This window comes from Triticum urartu, chromosome 2A (genome assembly GCF_056163025.1).
Source record: "Triticum urartu cultivar PI428250 chromosome 2A, HENAU_Tu73, whole genome shotgun sequence".
In the NCBI taxonomy this organism is placed as follows: domain Eukaryota; kingdom Viridiplantae; phylum Streptophyta; class Magnoliopsida; order Poales; family Poaceae; genus Triticum; species Triticum urartu.
Genome location: NC_141874.1, coordinates 710,320,279 through 710,337,322, shown reverse-complemented (window position 1 = coordinate 710,337,322; position 17,044 = coordinate 710,320,279). Strand labels below are relative to the sequence as shown.

The 17,044-nt window shown below is 46.2% G+C and overlaps 2 protein-coding genes across 2 annotated transcripts; both read left to right on the top strand.

Moving 5' to 3' along the window:
* The first annotated feature begins 4,681 nt into the window (after nt 1-4,681).
* Nucleotides 4,682-10,202, top strand: LOC125534237 (DNA topoisomerase 1 beta-like). Its single transcript, XM_087540225.1, has 16 exons — nt 4,682-5,003; nt 5,117-6,092; nt 6,235-6,429; nt 6,582-6,662; nt 6,975-7,034; nt 7,127-7,221; nt 7,319-7,475; nt 7,566-7,691; nt 8,060-8,140; nt 8,223-8,313; nt 8,403-8,536; nt 8,850-8,918; nt 9,007-9,096; nt 9,219-9,322; nt 9,401-9,569; nt 9,829-10,202. Exons 2-16 carry the CDS (start codon nt 5,172-5,174, stop codon nt 9,895-9,897), a joined length of 2,442 nt encoding a protein of 813 aa, XP_087396351.1. The 5' UTR covers nt 4,682-5,003; nt 5,117-5,171; the 3' UTR covers nt 9,898-10,202.
* Nucleotides 10,203-11,821: 1,619 nt separating this feature from the next.
* On the top strand, nt 11,822-16,674 carry B73 (molybdopterin biosynthesis CNX1 protein / molybdenum cofactor biosynthesis enzyme CNX1 (CNX1)). Its single transcript, XM_048703481.2, has 13 exons — nt 11,822-12,052; nt 12,125-12,251; nt 12,364-12,494; nt 13,088-13,189; nt 13,273-13,356; nt 13,456-13,683; nt 13,886-14,073; nt 14,152-14,256; nt 14,349-14,672; nt 15,610-15,767; nt 15,873-15,979; nt 16,144-16,200; nt 16,279-16,674. The coding sequence occupies exons 1-13, from the start codon at nt 11,894-11,896 to the stop codon at nt 16,486-16,488; spliced, it is 1,980 nt and encodes a 659-aa protein (XP_048559438.1). The 5' UTR covers nt 11,822-11,893; the 3' UTR covers nt 16,489-16,674.
* Nucleotides 16,675-17,044: the final 370 nt, after the last annotated feature.

Here is a 17,044-nt window from a genome sequence, read left to right as displayed (position 1 = left end):
AGGCACCTAGGAGGTGCCTTCCCCCTTTAGGACTCTTCCTTTCCCTCATCTCTTGGCGCATGGGCCTCTTGGGGATGGTGTCCTTGGCCCATATAGGCCAAGGCGCACACCCCTACAGCCCATATGGCCCCCGGGGCAGGTGGACCCCTTTGGTGGACCCCCGGACCCCTTTCGGCACTCCCGGTACAATACCGATAATGCGTGAAACTTTTTCGGCGACCAAAACAAGACTTCCCATATATAAATCTTTACCTCCGGACCATTCCGGAACTCCTCGTGACGTCCGGGATCTCATCCGGGACTCCGAACAACTTTTGGGTTACCGCATACTAATATCTCTATAACCCTAGCGTCACCGAACCTTAAGTGTGTAGACCCTACGGGCTCGGGAACCATGCAGACATGACTGAGACATTCTCCGGTCAATAACAAATAGCGGGATCTGGATACCCATGTTGGTTCCCACATGTTCCACGATGATCTCATCGGATGAACCACGATGTCGAGGATTCGATCAATCCCGTATTCAATTCCCTTTGTCTAGCGGTATTGTACTTGCCCGAGATTCGATCGTCGGTATCCGATACCTTGTTCAATCTCGTTACCGGCAAGTCTCTTTACTCGTTCCGTAACACATCATCCCGTGATCAACTCCTTGATCACACTGTGCGCATTATGATGATGTCCTACCGAGTGGGCCCAGAGATACCTCTCCGTTTACACGGAGTGACAAATCCCAGTCTCGATTCGTGCCAACCCAACAGACACTTTCGGAGATACCTGTAGTGTACCTTTATAGCCACCCAGTTACGTTGTGACGTTTGGCACACCCAAAGCACTCCTACGGTATCCGGGAGTTGCACAATCTCATGGTCTAAGGAAACGATACTTGACATTAGAAAAGCTTTAGCATACGAACTACATGATCTCGTGCTAGGCTTAGGATTGGGTCTTGTCCATCACATCATTCTCCTAATGATGTGATCCCGTTATCAACGACATCCAATGTCCATGGTCAGGAAACCGTAACCATCTATTGATCAACGAGCTAGTCAACTAGAGGCTTACTAGGGACATGGTGTTGTCTATGTATCCACACATGTATCTGAGTTTCCTATCAATACAATTCCAGCATGGATAATAAACGATTATCATGAACAAGGAAATATAATAATAACCAATTTATTATTGCCTCTAGGGCATATTTCCAACAACAGCCCTACGTCTCGGTGCCCGGAGGCAGTCGACTGGATTATGTATGTGTGTGTTTACAAGGGGTGTGAACCCTTGTGCCAGTGGAGGGGGGTGGCTTATATAGAGTGCACCTAGACCCCAGTCAGCCCATGTTACAAGGGTTTTAAGGTACATCAAGAGGGGGCGTTACTGGTAACGCTAGCAATAAAGTGACATAAATGTCTATTAAGTCTATGAAGTAAATGTCCGACTGTTGCCGTGCAGAGTGACTTTAGATCTTCTGTCTGTCGAGTGGTAGTTGTCGTGGTCGAGTGACTTCGAGTCTTCCGAGTGGAATGCTTCGAGGTCGAGTGGATTATGATATCCCTCAAATGCTTCTGGTTTTAGGGTGATGTCCTAGGGAAGGGTGTCTAGGTCATGCCTACGACCCTACCCTAGGTACATAGCCTCATCAATACCCACCTATGCAATGTCGGTCTTTAAAATTCCTAAAAAAATTGTAAAGGAATCATTGACGCGATAGCGTATTTCTGGTGGGGAGATGAGGAGAACCAGAGGAGGATGCACTGGATGGCCTGGTGGAAAATGTGCATACCTAAAAACCAAGGAGGGATGGGATTTCGTGATATTCACTGTTTCAATCTGTCACTGCTCGCCAAATAGGCATGGGGCCTTCTGGATGATCCTAATTCTTTGTGTGCTACAATTCTAAGGGCTAAATACTATCCTGATGGTGATTTGTTAAATTCTAAGCAAAAGAAAGGCTCTTCTTTTACCTGGCAAAGTATTATGGCAGGCATAAATTCTCTGAAACATGGCTATATTTGGCGTGTGTGGAATGGACAAAATATCAATATTTGGGAAGATGCCTGGATCCCAAATTGTGCTACTAGGAAAGTTGTGACACCTAAGGGAGGACAACTGTTAACTAAGGTGGGTGATCTGATTGATCCTGCTTCGAATACTTGGGATGAGGACCTGATTACACAAACAATGTGGCCCATTGATGTTCAACGTATTCTGTCAATCCCAATCTCGCAACATGATATGCCAGATTTCATTGCTTGGAGTTATACGAAAAATGGTATGTTCTCGGTTTGGTCTGCTTATTTTGTGGAGTGGGACCATCAGTATGGAAGTAGACTAAGACATTCTAATGGGATGGGGCGAACCACGGTTAATCCTATTTGGAGTAAGATATGGAAGTTATCATGTCCGACAAAAGTTAAAAAATTTATATGGCGTACATTACATGGAGCGCTTCCGTGTCGGGTTACCCTCGCAAATAGACATATGAAGGTCACGCCCATTCGTCCTACTTGCTCTGAGGGTTCTGAAGATACAAAGCATATGCTTCTCTTTTGCAGTAGAGCAAAGGAGGTTTGGACACGGCTGGGGATGGATGATATCATTGATAAAGCTTGCGAGGTTGACCTTGCTGGAGAGGCGGTGTTGGAGTACCTACTACTTCTGCCAGACCAAGAATTGAGGATAATGGGTTATCATAATGTGCGTGAAATGATTGTTGTCTCAGCATGGTATCTATGGTGGGAAAGACGGAAGTTAGTGCACAAGGAGACAACTCAGGATGCACTTCAAATTTCAATGGGGATTCTAGCCCTTACGTTAAACTTCGTAAATGCATCATCCCCCAAGGCTTCTATGAAAAAAGGGGGGTTGCTCATGTCCTCCTAGGGGTTTTGTGAAACTTAACGTTGATGCTTCTTTTGACCACGACCTGCTTAGGGGCACGATGGGGGCGGTTTTGAGAGATGAAAAGGTAGGTTTATCGCGGGAGAGAACGGGAAGATTGACTATTGCCTAGATGTGTTGATGGCCGAAGCCTCAGCTCTTAAATTTGGTATAACATTGGCACAAAGGGCGGGATGTAATCGCCTTATTATTAACTCGGACAACCTGGAGATGATTGATACCATGAATAACGGAGGACAGTCGGCGGGTGCGGCGGCGGCAATTTTCGACGATTGTTTTCATTATGCTTGTGACTTCGTTGCTACTAGATTCGAACACTGTAATAGAGAAGCAAATAAAGTAGCTCATGAGCTAGCGAGTTTAGCAAGATTTTCGTTGATTTCTGATTGGTTTGAGGAACCTTTAAATGAAATTGTAATGATGCTCACAAACGATGTACTTTTTATCTCTAATGAATAAAGTTTTCGTTTATCTCAACAAAAAAAGGTTAGACCCACCTAAACATCCCACATGTGTCTTGCCCGAATCCAGGAGCAACTAAGAGCCTGTTTGGGACTGCTCCACTCCTTAAAATTTAGCTTCGGTCTAGAAAACACAAGCGAAATGGGGTAGCTCAATGATATGCAGCTCCGCAAAAAACTAGAATCAGGGGTACAACTCCCAGTTTTTTATAAAGCTCTACAGGGGGTGCTCCAAAAAACTCTAATAGCTGAAGTTTGGTGGAAATTACCCAACATTGCTACCAGTAAGTGGATATCCCTTTGTTTCTCACCCCTCATCCAATCAAATAGATCATTTCCTTCAAATTTTTCATTCTTGAAGCTGGAGCTAGATGAAAGCCAAACATTCTCTTTGGTAGTGCTACGGCTTCTGTATGCAACTGCTCCAAAGTGAATTTAGTGAAGTGAAACTAATTTTGGTGAAGGGAAGCAGTCCCAAAAAGAGCTAAAAAAAGTCCATTTTACTACCCTGAATAAAATGGGTGGTTCACTTTACCCCCTAATCTATTTTTCGGTTCCTCTACCCCCCTAAAAAATCTCATACCAGACAAAAAACACCCTAAGTGGTTTACCCAGACCGGATGGTGACGTGGACACGGTCAAAAGTGGTATTTGACCTGTGGGTGGGTCCCACTCGTCAGTTTTTTTACAAAAAAAATCAAAGAAATAGAAGAAAAAAGGGGCGGGCCCCTACTGCAGTAGCAGCCGGCCACAACGGCGGCGTCCGGTGCGCGCGGCGCTGGCAGGCGGCCAGGCCGAGCGGAGACAGCGCGCGCCGAGCGGGGTAGGCCGGCCGTAGCCAGGCGCAGCGACGCGGGCGCGACCAAGTGCAGAGCGGCGGGCGGCCGGGGACGACGAGGCGAGCAACATGCGGGGGCGGACAAGGACGACGACGTGCTCGGGGAGGAGGCGGGGCGGCGCACGTGGGGGCAGAGTGGGGGCAGTCGAAGCCGGCGGGCGGCCGGGGACGACGGCGTGAGCAACGCATGGGGGCGGACGGGGACGACGGCGCAAGCTCGGGGAGGAGGTAGGGCGGCGTAGGCGCACGGCCTGAGCGGCGACGGGGTGGACGACGGGGGTGAGCTCCTCCGAGCGGGGTCGGGTTCCCGGAGAGAGGGAGAGAGAGAGACCTGACAAAGGGGGCCCATCCAGGACAAAACCGCCGTTGACTAGTGCCACATCAGCAGCGGGTGGACACAAAACCAGCCAGGGGTGTTTTGTCCGGTTTTAATTTGTTTGAGGGGTAGAAGAAGTCGAAAAATAGATCAGGGGGTAAAGTAAACCATCCACTTTATTTAGGATAGTAAAATGAACTTTTTTCTCTCCACAACGGATATTCGATGGGTGGACCGGAACTTGAACCCGAACCCAACAGGGAAAAGGTCGGCAACGCGGGTTTCTAAAAATCAAGGAACCGACATTACCATCGCGCTGTATCTGCCAAGGCAGTATATAAGAGAGAGAAAAGAAAGAGATACTCCACGCCGGTGCCGCGCTAACCCTACCTCCACACCGGCTTCTTCCCCGGCGACCCCTCGGCCTCGCCGGAGCAAAGGGAGAAGAATTGCCTGCCACTCGCGCGGCGACGCGCCCAAGGTAACTTCACGTCTCTCCCTCCCTCTCCGGCGCTGGCCTTGGCCCTTGGTTCCCAAGGTCACCGTGGGTCTTAGCTTCGTGTTTGATGATCTTGAACGGGAGAACCATGGTAGCTTGCAGGTCTGTCCATTCAATCCGGCATCCTCCTGCCACCTCGAGGAATAAGCAATGCCGGCGGCTGTCCATACGTTTGACAGCGACGACGACGACGAATTCGACGGCCCAACCTCCTTCAAGCGGCCGAGTGCCTCTCTGAAGCAAAACAACATGCCCACCCCCTCATCAGGAAACGCACAACATTGCCACAAGAGTAGATTGAAAAGACCTCATGTGGAAGATGTCCTCATGTCGGATACCGATGATTCAGACGACGACATACCACTTGCATTGAGGAAAAAGGCCGATGACAGGAAATTCAAGATAATCAACACATGTAGTGCCGATGCAGATTATTCAGAAGATGACGAGAAACCACTCTCCGCAAGGTTGTTCAAAGACGCCGCTTCACCAAGTGGGGGCAGCGCCTCCGATGATGATGATTCAGATGATGATAAACCATTGGCTGCCCGTTTTTCACCCGTTGCTCGGAATTCCGTGGACATGCCGATCAAACCTAACAACAAGGCGTTGAACACTAGTGCAAGTAGTGCTCCCCGAAATTCAGTCAAGAGGCCATGTGATAGCAATATTCAGCCTAGTTCAGCTCTTAAGAAGGCAAAGTGTACAGACAGTTCTGCCTCTGCAATTTCAGAGGATGATGGAAGTGACAACGTACCTCTCGCACGAAGGCTGACAGTCGGTGAGCCTTCAAAAAGAAAGCCGCCTGCAAAGGATATTGCGAAGAAGAAGAAAAAGAAGAGTCCTTCATCTTCTAAGGACAACCAGAAGGTAGTAAAAAGGAAAACAAAGAAACTAATGAGAAATTCCCGGTCCTCAAAGGCAACGAAGGTCCGTGAAGTGTCTGGCGGTGGGAAGAAATGGTCTACTTTGGTGCACAATGGTGTTATCTTCCCCCCTCCGTACAAGCCGCATGGTGTCAAGATGCTTTACAATGGAAAACCTGTTGATCTGACCCCAGAACAGGAGGAGGTGATATATATTCAGCATTGACAGTTTACTGCTTTGTTTTTTACTACTTCTGTTTCGTAGCAATGAGGATGACCAGGCTGCTCCTAAATATCAAGATCACAATTCCGTATTTTTGTTCCTCCGCTAATTCTCTGCTCTGCAGGTTGCAACCATGTTTGCTGTGATGAAAGACACTGAGTATGCGTCCAAGGAAACATTTATCAACAACTTCTTCACCGACTGGAGTAAAATTCTTGGTAAAACCCATACTATCAAAAAGTTCGAGCTTTGTGATTTCTCACCGATCTATGAATGGCACCTCCAAGAGAAGGAGAAGAAAACACAGATGACTTCAGAGGTAGATTTCTATGAATTCTGCAGAATGAACATATTGTTCTGATCTCCAAAAATTCCCACAGTTTGATGACTAAAAGATCTCCAAGAACACAGATTTATCCTGCAACCATTGATCATCTGAAGTATTTAATCCTTGTAACTCTTTCTTGACAGGAGAAGAAAGCATTGCGGGAAGAGAAAGAGAAACAAGAGAAGAAATTTATGTGGGCTTCCGTAGACGGTGTTGAAGAGAAGGTCTTTTTTTTCATGGTTTCTGAATATGACTTGGGCTTTTATAAATCCTATTAGAATAGACAGTCCACTCTTTTTCTTTGGGGACTATACACATATGCCACTAGTCTCAAAAGCAAATTCAGATTTTTGCCATTATTTTTTCGATAACGAAATTAAAGATTTTTGCACTGGATGTAGAGAAATGATATGTTAGTACTATATAAACGATGGATTTCCTAAGTGGAAGTGAGACTTGCATTGTTGTTCATATTCTTCTACATGCATATATACCAGTTTGGCTACTGAGCAAACTGACATGTTTAATTGCTTCAGGTTGGTAATTTCAGAGTAGAACCACCTGGCTTGTTCAGGGGACGTGGAGAGCATCCTAAGGTACAGATTTGCAAATTTTTAATCACATAAGTATTTTTGTTTTACTTCAAGTGAGGGACTTCAATTTAAGGCTCTCTACTGAATTGTTTTAGATGGGAAGACTGAAGCGACGCATCCGACCAAGTGATATTACAATAAACATTGGAGAAGAGGCTCCAGTCCCAGTGTGTCCTATACCTGGAGAAAGGTATCCTGGAATTAAAGTTATTGATGTTATTGGAAAGGAGTATTTGTGAAGGGGCTTCTAGCATGTATAAATTCATGATTGGTAATGTGTTCTGCAGCTGGAAAGAAGTTAAACATGACAATACTGTTACATGGTTGGCCTTTTGGAATGATCTGATAAACCAAAAGGATTTCAAGTATGTTTTCCTGGCGGCAAGCAGCTCCCTAAAGGGGCAAAGCGACAAGGAGAAATATGAGAAGGCCCGGAAGCTGAAGGTGAGGAAGTTAGTTTTGTGAAACATATAGGTTTTCTGTTCCCGTGAAATAATAACAATAATGCTAGTTGTGTTCATATGGCTATGGCAGGATCACATAAAAAATATTCGTGCAAATTACACCAAGGATTTCAGGAGCAAAGAGCAGGTGAAGAAACAAATTTCAGTGGCGACATACCTTATAGATAAACTAGCCCTTAGGGCAGGGAATGAAAAGGTATATCCTACTGGACTTATAGTTACTGAATGATATTTCCATTTTATTCAAGGAGGTTGTGATAGCATGTATGTTGGCAATGCACTGTATACCCTTAAAGGTTGTTGCACAAATTCTTCTGCTTTTATGCTTGATACACAACTGTGCTATGCTTTTATTGTAACATAATGTATGTTCTGTCAGCATCGCTGACAGCGTTATCTGAAATACCCTTTTGCATCAGGATTAGTGGACACAAATAATTTACATGATGAGTCATTCACCCAAAATCAATTCCTTTCCACATACATGTTAAATTTTTTAGTAATAATCCACTTAGTTTTGAACTTCATCGACATATGTTCTCATGCTACTTCAATCCTTTTTAGGATGACGATGAGGCCGATACTGTTGGTTGTTGTACGCTGAAGGTTGAAAATGTTGCCTGTCTGCCTCCAAACAAGTTGCAGGTCTTGATCTTTGTTCCCTATTCTGGTACTCACTATATGAGAAAATTTCATGTTATCTAATGTTCGGTCGATTTCTTTTCAGTTTGACTTCCTTGGTAAAGATTCTATAAGATACTTGAACACTGTAGAGGTTGAACCACCTGTATACGAGGCGATTAAGGAATTCTGTGCAGGTATCTCTCAATGCTCTTTTCCCATCCCTCCATCTCTTCCTGCCCTAGACAAATATTATTGACACATGTTTTGCATACCTGCTTTCTAGGTAAAAATAAAGGTGGGCATGTCTTTGACAAGCTTGATACAACTAAACTAAATGCTCATCTCAAGGACTTAATGCCTGGCCTTACTGCAAAAGTCTTCCGTACATATAACGCTTCCATCACTTTGGACAAAATCGTAAGTTCAATGCAAATTTCACTGTTCCATACCAGGTCTTTGTTTTCTACTTTTATGTTTACACTATTTAATCTAAGGGCTTGATGAAGTGACTAGCTGAAGTTTGTCATGAGTAAAACAATTTAGTAGCGTATGTTTTACTGTTTTATTTTGGTACTGTAATATTCACAGCTGCAGCTCAAATCAACAACAGACATTTAGTTTGTCAATGACACGCAGAAATCGTCAGCATTATTATGTGCCATGTGACTACGATGTTATGTCATCATATATTTTGGATCTGAATAAATATATATGTGTGATGGTATTACAGTTGAATGAACAAACAAAAGATGGGAGCCTTCTTGAAAAAATTAATGTCTACTCCCGAGCAAACAAACAGGTAATGTCTGTCACTCGTGAGGAAAAAAAACTTGCATATTCAGTACATCACTCTTATTGACTCTCAACGATGTTTCTCGTTTATTCAGGTTGCCATAATCTGTAACCATCAGCGTGCCGTCCCAAAATCACATGATTCCCAGATGACAAAGTTGAATGAAAAGATTGATGAATTAAAGGTTGGTTTATGGTTGCAAATGATTAGAACAAATTTATGCTAGTTTAATGTGGGTGCAAGTGATTGCCTCAAATTTATCCTTGTCCTCTAAACTTTTGACTATCATTTGGTTCTTTTCTCCAGGCCCAGAGGGATGAATGGAAAGCAGACTTAGTGAGAGCGAAGAAAGGAAAGCGTCTAGCCAGTGATGAAGATGGGAAGCGAAAGAGAAAATTGACCCCTGAAGTGTACGTCTCAACCACAGATGTCATGTTTTGTACTTGCCTGAATATAGAGTGAAGGCAATCTCATAAATCTACTTGCAGGTTGGAGATTAAGATCTCTAAGATTGAAGCCAAGATAAAGGAAATAGATATCACTAAGACGAACAGAGAGGAGTTGAAGACAGTAGCACTAGGAACATCAAAGATTAATTACCTTGATCCTAGAATCACTGTGGCGTGGTGCAAAACCCATGAAGTTCCTATTGAGAAGGTATTACAGTCCCTTGGATCTCCTCTCGCTTGTATTATAGTTCTCAGCATCTCTGCTCCTTGACCAACCATATATACAAGAGACAATTCCCTCAAGAAAAATATATACAAGAGACAAAAAAAAAAAGCTTCTCAGTTAATCTATCTATAGACATAAAGCCATATAAACCGTCCTTCCTATAAAATTAAGCGTTGTTTTAATTTGATTAATCGTTATCATTTGGTAGTCCTTAACAGAAGCTGTTTTTGTGTGTGTGCAGATCTTCAGCAAGACGATTCTCGCGAAATTTGGATGGGCGATGGATGCCAACCCAGATTTCAGATTCTAAGGGATGCCTGGCCAGTCAGTAAATTCGAACAATCTTCCAGACCCCTTATCCCCGACCGCAATCGGAGCTAGGAAAGAAAGAGCTCCCCGAAAGAAGGAATCTACGGTCATTCTCTGTGTAGGCTCTGCTTTTGCTTTTGTCCTGTGTTTGCCATCTTTCGAATGCCTTGTATGCGCTTGGCCCGATGGAATTTAGTAGAATCTCAAATATAGATGACGGTGTGTGCATGTGCTTGAGAACTGCTGACTGATTTTTATGGAAGAAATGCTACAATGTGCAATTTTTGATAGAGTACTTCACTGGTTGTGCCATGCTCTTCCTGTATTTTATACGCATTCTAACAAGAATGCACTGGCGGTGACTGAATTTGCTAGCCTGTATTTCGGAAACTTCAAATTACGGTTGCGGGGAAGCGTTTTTACATGATCCAAACTGTGAGCTCCCATCCCCAAATATGAATGGTGGCTATGTCGGCCTCGCTCGCCGCTCAATGCCGGTGGTCGTCCACCGCAATCTTGCCCGCACCAGCTCTGCTCGCCTCGCTCTGCTAGCTCTCCTCCATTCTCCGGCGCGGCGACGGGGGTGGAGGGAGGCCGCGTCCTCTTTGCGATGAGGCACGGCCGCAACCCTGCACGGCGGCGAGCGTGCCCGCAAAGCGAGGCCACGCTGGTGTGGTCGCCAAGACTGCCGTGGCTCGCGCACGTGTAGACAGCTGACGCGCGCTCCAAATGGCAGGGCTCAAGGCGGTGGCTACCCGAGTGGAAGGGCGGGCGGGTGGAGGCGCAGACGGTGCGCGGGGTGACCAGCATGGCCACGTACCCACTGCGGCAGCGGAGGCAGCTGGGCGGCGCGCTGGAGGAAGTGCGGCCTCGGACGGCCGGCGGAGATTCCTAAATAAAAACATTGGGGCATCTTCAAAACGGACCTTCAAACCGCTTGCATATATTCGAACTGCGAAAACCATCCAATAGAATCTGTATTGATCTGTCGAGCGGTGTGGACGTACTTTTTCGGACAAACATGGAGCTGTGCGGGAATCCGGACAGTAGACACGTATGACTCCGAGTCAAGGGATGGATTAAGGGTTATCGAGTGGTCAACCGCAACAAGGCACCCGGCCATTTGACATTGTTGGCCGACTCCTTCGATGCACTCCTCGCTGACCATTTTGGCCAATGTTTTCAGATGCGCAAGACTATCTTCGATTGTTTATAACATTTTGCTTTCCTCAACCTCGCCACCTCGGGCTCGCAGACGACAAATCCAATCCACATAGCCTCGATGAAAAACCCATGTCCATTCCCCAGAGCTCCCCTTCCTGAGCTGTGGAACCTCTGTTCCGAGATTCCACTTTAATGGTAGAGTTTTCTTTGATTTTCAGTCGACCGGAGGAGGAAGCGTTTGAGGTCCGTCGTGCATCGGCATCGATCAGTAGCCGCCCCCACCACAAGACCTGGTTCCACATGCCCCCACAGGATCGGTCTTGTGGTGGCCTCGCTACTGATCGATCATCGATGCCTCATCTGCGACGTCTTCATGAAGCCAGGCTAGCTTTTGCTGTCCACTTGCCGGTCCCTTAGGCGTCCTGAGTGAGTGCAGAGTGCGTTGATCTAGTTTGCTTTGATGTTTTTATCATGCTCTGAGGTGTATGGTTCGGTCGGGACGCGACCTTTGTGCTTTGTGTCCGGCCTCTTTGTCATTGTTTGGCCTGAGTTTGGGTAAAGAAAAGAGAAAAAGAGATTCACCTAGTCCATTCCAATGAGACGGACATGATTTTGACGGGTGAATATTCAAGCACGATTTGGAAGCCGTCCCTCGGCGCTACCAACTCAAAGTAATCACGCCACACGTGGCACGTCGCCGGGAGCGTGGCTGGGTGGCTGGCTGTCTGGTCGATAGAGAGGCCCCCACCTCAGCTCAGCCCAGCCAAAGCCCAGCCGCCGCCCCTCAGTCGACCCTAATCAACCGGAGAGAGCCGAGAGGGAGAGAAAAAAAAATGCTGCGGGTGGAGGAGGCGCTGGCGGCGGTGCTGTCCGCCGCGGCGGCCTGCCGCGCCGCCGCGTCGGCCGTGCCGCTGCTCGACGCGCTCGGCCTCGTCCTCGCGGAGGACATCCGCGCGCCCGACCCCCTGCCCCCCTTCCGCGCCTCCGTCAAGGTCAGTCCCAGTCGAGTCAACCACCCCCCTCCCGCTGCTCCGTCTGAGGTGAATAACGGCCGTCTCCTGCAGGACGGGTACGCCGTGGTGGCCGCCGACGGGCCCGGGGAGTACCCGGTCATCGCGGAGGCCAGGGCCGGCGACGACGCGCTCGGCGTGGTCGTGACACCCGGCACCGTCGCGTACGTCACGACCGGAGGTGCGTCGGCGGCTTACCACTACTACGCCCTATCTATCTCTCTCGGGTGCTCCGGTGCTGCGTGCGTTTTTCAGTGAGCTGACGATGCGGCTGTTGTTGCTGTGCTGGGCAGGGCCGATTCCCGACGGCGCGGATGCCGTCGTGCAGGTGGAGGACACGGAGCAGGTCGCCGCCGCCCCGGATGGGTCGAAGAGGGTCAGGATCTCGGCGCGGGTAGCCGAGGGGCACGATATACGCAGCGTGGTATGCCAATTTTGTCAGTGCTTGCTAGTTTTATGTGCTCTCTCTCGGTTTATGGGGATTAACCACGGCTTGTGAGACTGAATTTGATGGATTGCTATAGCCCATGCTCTGCAGCCGAGTCAGCTGCGCCTAAATTCAGTTTACATGTTTGACACTCTTACTGTTTCATCTCTATTGTAAATTTGTAATGAGCTCTCCTGTGTTTTGGAGGGCAACCGTTGGTTCTGATTTGTGATGCTATGCATTTGATAGATACTAGCTATAGTTCTCACACTCTGCTGCCATGTTAACTGCATCCAAATTCAGCTTGCGTAGTTCGGTAGTTGTTTTATCTCTTGTCTTGGAAACTGGAAGCAAGATTCTTGTTTATAATCTTGTCATGGCCTCATGAGATTAGTTGTGTACAAATGTATATCAATTGCCACCACTGTTCGTACTCAATGCAATAAAAGATCAATGAAATGTTGCATGCACAATAAGGCATTTGTCTAGCACTACAACTTTGTGCTCTCTCTATAAAGATGGACCACAATCATCTGTGGTGAGTTTTTTTGGTAACCGGTGTGTTAGTTATCTGAATTTATAATTTCCAGGGATGTGACATAGAGAAAGATTATATAGTGCTGAAATCTGGTGAGAACATAGGTCCTGCAGAAATTGGGCTACTTGCAACAGTGGGAGTAACTACTGTCAAGGTGAACATCTTATGATTAATTTTACCAAGTATATGAGAGTAAAACTAGTGCTCTAATGCAGCATTCTGTGTTTGCATGTGCAGGCATACCGTCGACCAACCATTGCTGTATTTTCTACAGGGGATGAGTTAGTTCAGCCAGCCACTGCAACTCTCAATCGTGGTCAGGTTATTTCTACTATTCCACAATGTTTGCGTCCTTCTCATTTCTTTGCATTCCATATTTACCAAAATGCATAATCTCTCTGCTTCAAACTAAAATTTCAGATTCGTGATTCTAACCGGGCCATGCTACTTGCTGCTGCTATTCAGCAGAAGTGTAAAGTGGTTGACTTGGGTATTGCAAAAGATACTGAAGAAAGTCTTATGGAGCATATGGATGCAGCTCTACATTCTGATGCTGATATAATCCTTACTTCTGGTGGTGTTTCCATGGGTGATAGAGATCTTGTCAAACCTTGCTTGGCAAAGATGGGTAAAATTCACTTCGAAAAGGTAACCTAGAAATCCTTATGGGGTATTGTGTACCAAGATGTTGATAAGCAGCATCAGCCTTATGATTGTATTCTTTTCCTCTATGCTGTTGGATAACCATTGAAAGCAGTTATGTTTGCAAAAGATACCTTTTAAACTCGACACCGCTATATCTGTCCATTTTTCTCCAATGATTTTAATCATTTGCTGTATGTGCATGCAGATCCGGATGAAACCAGGGAAGCCATTGACATTTGCTGAGATCACATCAAATGACCCAACAAAGCCATCCAAAACAGCTCTTGCTTTTGGCTTGCCTGGAAACCCAGTGAGCTGTATGGTTTGCTTCAATCTCTTTGTTGTTCCTGCAATACGTCTTGTCTCTGGTTGGTCAAATCCTCATCTAGAGAGGTAGTTATCCTTTGTGCTTGTTATTTGTTTTTCTTTCATCATTTTGTTCTTCATTTTCCACTGATGAGACTTTTTTAGAGTGCATGTGCGAATATCACATCCTCTAAGAGCAGACCCACATCGTATGGAGTTCCATCGTGCAGTGATCAGATGGGTGCTCGACGATGGATCCGGTAGACCAGGGTAAGAGTTATATTTTACCATGGCAGCCTGATGTTTCATTACACCATATTTGACACCACGTAAGTAAATGTCTGCTAATTTATTTTTGGCAGTTATGTTGCTGAGAGCACTGGCCAACAAGCTAGTAGCCGCCTTCTAAGTATGAAATCTGCAAATGCCTTGCTGGAAGTGCAATCATCTGAGCAGATATTGGCAGCTGGAGCATCTGTCCAAGCTATACTTATTTCTGATATAACTAGCCCTCCTCTGGATAAGCTGCCTGCTGCTTCCAGCCCCTTATCATCTCATCTTGTTTCTTCTGCAAAAGGTGCTTTGGCGGATGCGCCACAGGTTGCAGCTTCTCAGAATGCTGAAGTTAAAGTAGCAATTCTGACTGTTAGTGACACTGTTTCTTCTGGAGCAGGCCCCGATAGGAGGTATTTCCTTAAGTGCAATACCTTTTTCTTCAGTCTTAAGTTCTGTTGTTTGTGATTTTGTTCCCACTCTCAAAAGACATTAGAAAGAAAAAATCTGTATGGTATGCAGAGTACATGCATCCTGATACACCTCTTTGCCCTAAGCTGCAAATGGGCCACTCTTGATGCAAAATGAAATGAGTCAAATTACTGTCTATTCCTTGCATGTTCACATAAGATGGTGATGTGTTTCAGTAAGGACTCCACATTTCACAAATTTATCATCGTACCTAGGCCTCAAAATTTGTACTCTTTGCAAGCACGTGCATCCTGATACACCTCTTTGCTTCGAGTTGCAAATGGGTCACTCTTGATGCAAAATAGAAGAGTCAAATTACTGTCTATTCTTTGCATATTCACATAAGATGGTGGTGCGTCTCAGTAAGGACTCCACATTTCACAAGTTTATTATCATACCTAGGCCTCAAAATATGTGCTCTTTGCAAAGTACATGCATCCTGATACACCTCTTTGCCTTGAGATGCAAATGGGTCACTCTTGATGCAAAATAGAAGAGTCAATTTACTGATGATTCTTCTCATAAGATGGTGATGTGTCTCAGTAAGGACTCCACATTTTACAAATTTATTATCCTACCTAGTCCTCAAAATTTGTACTCTTTGCAAAGTACGTGCATCTTGATACACCTCTTTGCCTCGAGTTGCAAGTGGGTCACTCTTGATGCAAAATAGAAGATATGATTAACTGATGATTCTTCACATAAGATGGTGATGAATTTCAGTAAGGACTCCACATTTCACAAAGTTATTATCCTTTCTTGGCCTCAAAATTGCGGATTAATCATAACTTCTGTTTATTCTTCGTGATGTGAATCATGCTTCCATGAAAAGTAACTTATGTCATTGTTATTTCGTCTCTCTTATCATCCCATCTGTAGTGGCCCAAGAGCTGTATCTGTAGTGAACTCTTCATCGGAGAAATTAGGGGGAGCAGTTGTTGTTGCTACTGCTGTGGTTCCAGATGAAGTGGACAAAATTAAGGAGATTCTGGTGAAGTGGAGCGATATTGACCGTGTTAACCTCATCTTGACCTTAGGTGAAAATTTTATTTTGAAGAAGCTGCTTAGGTGACATGATCTCAAGTTTCAAGTTGTTTCCTACTCACATGAGGTTCTACCTCCTGGTAATAACGTACATGCAGGTGGCACTGGCTTCACACCTAGAGATGTTACTCCAGAAGCAACTAAATCTGTAATACAGAAAGAAGCACCTGGCCTTGCGTTTGTTATGATTCAAGAGAGCTTGAAGGTGATGACAGCGTTTATTACAGCCTCTAGGTTTAGCACAGCTAACTGCAAACCATGCAGATTACACAAAACGCAATCTTCGCCAATAGCATTTACTGTCATAAAGTTTGCAGGATTGTTTTGTTATCTGTACTGACGGTGCTTGCACTGTTATTTTTGGTACAGGTGACACCATTTGCGATGCTATCCCGAGCCGCGTGTGGGATAAGAGGATCAACACTTGTACAGACTAAAACCCAAGAATGCTCTTTAATTTCAAACTTGTAGGTCCTGAACCGCTCACAAGAGTTTTCTTTCCAGATCATCAACATGCCTGGGAACCCGAATGCTGTCGCGGAGTGCATGGAGGCTCTTCTCCCAGCGCTGAAGCACGCCATGAAGCAGTTGAAGGGTGACAAGAGGGAGAAGAACCCTCGACACGTGCCTCATGCTGAAGCGGCACCTGTGGACCAGTGGGAGCGCAGCTTCAGAGCCGCGTCGTCGGGCGGTGGCTGCTCATGCGACCCTTGATTGGCACTCGTCCAGAGGTGGTGGAACACTCTTCCTGGGGAACCTGCTTTCGTAATCCTGCTGCATCTAGTTTGAAGCTGAAACAGCGATGGTTTCGATTTTGATCGTTATGGCCATTTCGTGACTCTTTGGACATTTGAGAACCGGCGTGTATGTGCTACCAGCAAAGCAGTGAGAGTTTCTTTTTGTTCTTGTGTCTATCAGGCCAACTCCACCGCGCGACTCCATCCTGTCCGCGCGTGTCCGTTTGGGGTAAAACGGACGAATAGCGCGGCCCAGAAACGGACAAATGTCCGGATTCCGTCCGTTTTTGACCCATCCCTGGCCTAAATTTATGCTCGGTTTGGGGTGAAACGGACGCGTGCGGATGGCCTGGACGCACGCCCTTGTCCCCCCTGTGGCCCGTCTGTCGGGGACACTAGCAGTCCCTCCCAACGCTTTCATCCCCTCTTTCCCGCCCGCCGTCGGCGCCGCCGCTATTCTTCGGCCGCCTCTTCACCGCGTAGCCCCCGGCTGTCCCTGCCAAACCATGTCTCGACATGGCTGCCATCACGCC